Genomic DNA, 4,947 nt, shown 5'->3' on the forward strand with positions numbered 1-4,947 from the left:
CAGCTCAGCCAATGAAAAACGCTATAAGTTAATTTGCTCTAATTATTTCAAATGTAAATTCTACAGCGTAGAATGTAGATCATGTTACGATGAAACCAGCAAAGAATACTTTAATAATTATATAAAGATTAATTTTTTGACGAGTTTGGTTGCTTTAAGGAAAAATATACTTTATATATGTATATATATATATATATATATATATATATATTTAGTACTTACAACATATTTCAAGTATTAAAGATATAGATTTACACCTATTTATTTACAAAAAAAATTATTGCTGAAAAATATTTCTTAATTCCTCGTTGATCATACCTTAACGAGTTATGCGTCACAATTGAAGAGATTATGTTTTCATTTTTTAATGTGACTATTTCTTCTCGTAATCGCAAGATCCTGACATTTAATTTGGCCACAGCAGCGACGATATTATCGATGCTAATTTCTGCGTTCTCAGATGACCAGTGATACGAATTGGAAATTACTCCGTTTGCATGCGTATCCATATCAGCTACTTTTTAAAAGGAAAATAGTTTGCTAAAATAATCAATACTTTGGTAATATTTAATACTTAACTGATAGTATAATAACAATCTAATATAATAATAAAATTACATTAGTAACATTACTTCACAAAAAATGTTATTAAACCTTAACGTCAAGTAATTTTATTATCTATCATTTTGAAAAGTATAAGTTTCTCTAGTTATATTTCTCTCCTAACTGCTGGAAACAGCATAAATTATTAATCAGCGATGCGTCTTGCTTGAAAATAACGTCGCATCGCTTAAATGTCAAAATGTGAGTGATCTTCACACCGAAGATCATTCACTCGATTTTATAGGGCAACTAAATTTTTAAGAAAAATTAATAAGTAACAATGAAAGAAAATAGTAAATTCAAGATGTAATCAGTGCGTTATCGAGATCCGAGATGGCTGAGGATAATGTCGACGATATCCTGGTGCGCCTCGAAGAGATCGAGAAGCTGCAGACGGAACTTCGGCATTTGGTACCGCGAGTCACGAGTAGCTCGTCCAGACACGCCATCAGACACCAGGATCTATCCCGCGATTCGCCCGCGTCGATCCGTTTCCCATCCCTCTTCACGTTTCCCGTGATTTCGAACTTTACGTCAACCTCGAAGAACGATCGTGTGCAAAAATCAGCTGCGCGGTTGAATCTCAACAGCAAATCGTTGAGCGGCAACCGACACTCGACGGCAAATCTGAGAAACGCAGGAGAATCTTCTCGAAGTGGAACGAGGGAGACGAATGTCTTTAAGAATCTGTTGAAAAGCAACAACAACGTCACCATCAGCTCACACGCGAGAGATTCTTCGGCCTCAACTTCCGTGGCAGATTCGAGGGCAAGGAGCGGTATCGTAAATCGAGTAGTCAAGTATCCGCAAGAAGCAATGAAAAAGAGATTAAAGAGCGATACGTCGAAGACCGCAGCCAGAGATAAAACGCAGCGTATAACTGGCGAGAGATCCAACGTGCATATATCCGGAAATGAAAATGTGAACTCAAGTGAATGGAGTATATTTTAAGTTTCTGTTGATTTTTATTATTCATTAAAATTGTTTATTATTAATCAGATTTTATTTTCTCAAACAAAGGGATTTTATATGTTTTTTTCTTTTTTTTCTTCCGACTTCAAATTATTAATTCCTTAGATTCTTTCGATTCTTGCGTTTACAATACGCTCGTCTGTACAGATATCGGACATTCCGGTTCACGGGACAGAAGCTACGCAATCACGAGGCGCATGTCTAAGAAGTCGGGATTATGACAGAAGCGGCACGCTTATCGAGCGAATTATAAACAAACTGAACTATTGTTTCGTAGACAACAAGAGGGTGACCGTCCCATATCATCATCTAGGGAATAAGACACCCAGAAGAGTGCAGATATTACATTCGATTAATGGAACGGAAACTCCACGATTACATGAGTCTGCGGCGAAAATGTCCGTCAATTAACAATATGATGCTTCAAAAAATTAATTAAAGATATATAAAATAATGCTGCAAGATAAAGTAACATAGCTTTCGAGATTTTAATATATAAAAGCGGATATAATTCTATTATAATTATGCATCCAATTTGGAATTAGAAAGCATGAGTTGATGACATCTATTGCACAAATAAATTACGATCAATTATATCTCTAATCTCAAAGAATTAAACATTATTTATTAATTTACATTTACTTTATTCTCTATGCATATGCTTCAAGTCCGTTTTGAGAACGTGAGACTTAATCAATTAACAACCAGTGAACTGATGCTCGCCGAAAATTTTTCGGTCTTGAAACACAATTTTAGTTTTGCCGAAACAGTAAGTATGTGGATTTAATGTTCGCTCTGAGTTGGAATATAAAAATTCACACAAAAATATTATTATCGAAACAAACATCCTGTCACGGCTCTTATAGCTCTTTGTAATTTAGGTGATTTCTAATTGTGTTAACCTTCTTTTATTAATTATATTAAAGATATATTTCGTAGCGTGTGTGAATCGGGCCGGGTTTTTCGTTCATGCACGGCAAATCCAGTATCAGTAAAATACTTAATATAAATAAAAAAATATACCGTTAGTTGCCCGTAGAGATCTTTAACCAGGGATCAGACAAACCGTTAACGATCTCTGATTGGTTCCGTTGTTTGGGGTCAAACCGGAAGTGTGAGAGAGAAAGTTATATAAAGCTAACCAAAAGAAATCCTAGCCGACCTAGTTATAAGTGTTCGTCAAAACTAGAGCTCGGAATACTCGAGTATCTATAGAGATCCATTCGCTCGCCTGTTACCCGTTGTATACAGATTTGAACAGGTTCCACGGGTACCTAGAGATAATTCGAGTTAGGTTAGGCACCCATACGATGCGGGTACCTGTACGATACGAGTACCCGAATTATCCGGATACCCGCGGAACCAGTCCAGATCCATATAATACAACGGGTAATGGGCAAGCGGGCGGGTACCCGGATACCTGGTGTTATCCGGTTCTTTTTCTGAGCTCTAATATTTATTTTTATACTGAGCCTATACATTATTTACTAATATTTATTCAACAGTCAAAATAAACCTCCACCAAAAACGTCATATCCGCGATTTGACCCCACATTGTCCGATCTCTGATTAAGGATCTCTAGGTGCCCGTACACAATAATAAAAATGTTTGAAGTTTAAGAAAATATAATTAAATAAATATTTATGCGCATGCATACACAATTATAAGAAATTTAACCACTTACATTTAATAAAAAATAAAAAATAAACTAAAAAAAGAAAGCATACTGAAATAATTTCAATCAAAATGCACAGTAGACTAAAAATAAAATATTTTTTAGCAAAGTAGCAAGTATTTTATTTGGCAAAAATATTATTGAATACCAAAAAACAAAATTTGTTGCAGAGATAAGAAAAACTACCATAAACCTTATCAGGATTGATAAAACAGAAATATATTTTTAAAAATAAAAACATAACATTCTATAAATATTGAAAATTTTTACTTATACGCGATAAAGTTACAAAAGCATTGTACAGTTTTACATGGGTTTTCAACTTTTCACGCGAAGCGTGGTCCACACCCCACACCGCTTGGTGCTTACACGCGAAAAATGTAAGAGAAAATGAGCTTCTTTAATTTGTTGTATTTTTTTCTTGATATTTAATGATATTTTGTCAACACAGTACGTACAATTTTCTAATATCCCTGGTGAAAAAATTTCTCATATTTCTCATATTTTCTCAGAAATTTTGCAAGAATTGGGACTTATGAAAAATTCTGAAAAAATATATAAAATTTTTCAGATACATTCAGAAATAATTGGATGAAGATTTTTGAAATATTTCAGTATTCGTATGAAAATTTCTGATAAATTGCACAGATCTTTTCATATTTATTCAGATTTCTACAAAGATATATTAGCAAAAAGTATTTTATTCTTATTTTATTTGAGTTTTTCTGAAAAACGTTCCAAATCGTATAAAAAATCTGAAAAATTTTTAATATTCTGAGAAAATCTAAAAATTTTTATCGAAATTCTGATTAATATGAAAAAGTCTGAGATATTTTTCCACCAGGGATATTAATAAAATAAAACATTTCAGCAAAATGTTTAAAAACTTTAATCTTTGTTTATATGGAAAACTTAAAAATTGTTGATTTAGTCGGATTAATTAAGATTTGAATATCTTAAAAACTAGACGTTTTCGCACCTATAGCATTCAATTACACTTTATAAGTGCTACGTGCCGGACAAATTTCATCAAAATCAGGCCGGGTCGGATACGGAAGTCCTACCTGATTTTTACTCTCCACTATCGAAAAATGAAGCTCACGTCATGGTAATTTCTTCGATCGAGAATACATACCTACCTTTCATTCGACGGTGTTCCGAGATTTAACGCGTATAATAAAAAACATTTAGAACCTGTACATTTATAACACATCAGGTTTATTAAAACTTACTAACAATGAGATTAGAAATCATCTCAGATGACCGATTACTTTACAAAAATTAATAAAATATATCAGTAAGAATTTATGTTATAAATTCGAAATAACAATATAAGTTTGAATAAGGTCATGAGTATATATTTATAATAAATAAATAATAATGTATAATTATATAACAGTTAATATATGTTTAATAAAAAAATAACAATGAAAAAATCAATGAAAACATATGTGTAAATATTTAGAAAAGAAATAACAAGTAATTTAAAATAATTGTTATAAATTTACTTCCTACTTTTGATACCATTTCCTAATATACTTTTTATAGCCAGATACCTTTTTGTACCTTTTTTACAGAGATCATTTTTTTTTACTTCAATTACATGCTTAAAATTTTTCAATATTTCTAAGAAAAAAATTTTTTTTCAACGTTACGTATATATACTCGATCAATTGACCGCTTACTGTCTTTCTTA

General features: G+C 32.1%; 1 protein-coding gene across 1 annotated transcript; it reads left to right on the forward strand.

The window, feature by feature from the left end:
• Window positions 1-225: 225 nt before the first annotated feature.
• Window positions 226-2,434, forward strand: LOC139809476 (uncharacterized). Its single transcript, XM_071772382.1, has 2 exons — window positions 226-1,534; window positions 1,751-2,434. Exons 1-2 carry the CDS (start codon window positions 937-939, stop codon window positions 1,984-1,986), a joined length of 834 nt encoding a protein of 277 aa, XP_071628483.1. The 5' UTR covers window positions 226-936; the 3' UTR covers window positions 1,987-2,434.
• The last annotated feature ends 2,513 nt before the right edge of the window (window positions 2,435-4,947 follow it).

The sequence above is a fragment of the Temnothorax longispinosus genome, chromosome 3, assembly GCF_030848805.1.
Source record: "Temnothorax longispinosus isolate EJ_2023e chromosome 3, Tlon_JGU_v1, whole genome shotgun sequence".
NCBI lineage: Eukaryota > Metazoa > Arthropoda > Insecta > Hymenoptera > Formicidae > Temnothorax > Temnothorax longispinosus.

What these genes read in the sequence shown, in the direction of transcription:
- LOC139809476 (XM_071772382.1), top strand. Translation starts at nt 937, where the DNA reads ATGGCTGAGGATAATGTCGACGATATCCTGGTGCGCCTCGAAGAGATC. An exon ending in AAATGAAAATGTGAACTCAA is followed by an intron (nt 1,535 to 1,750) that starts GTGAATGGAGTA and finishes TTCACGGGACAG; the next exon opens with AAGCTACGCAATCACGAGGC.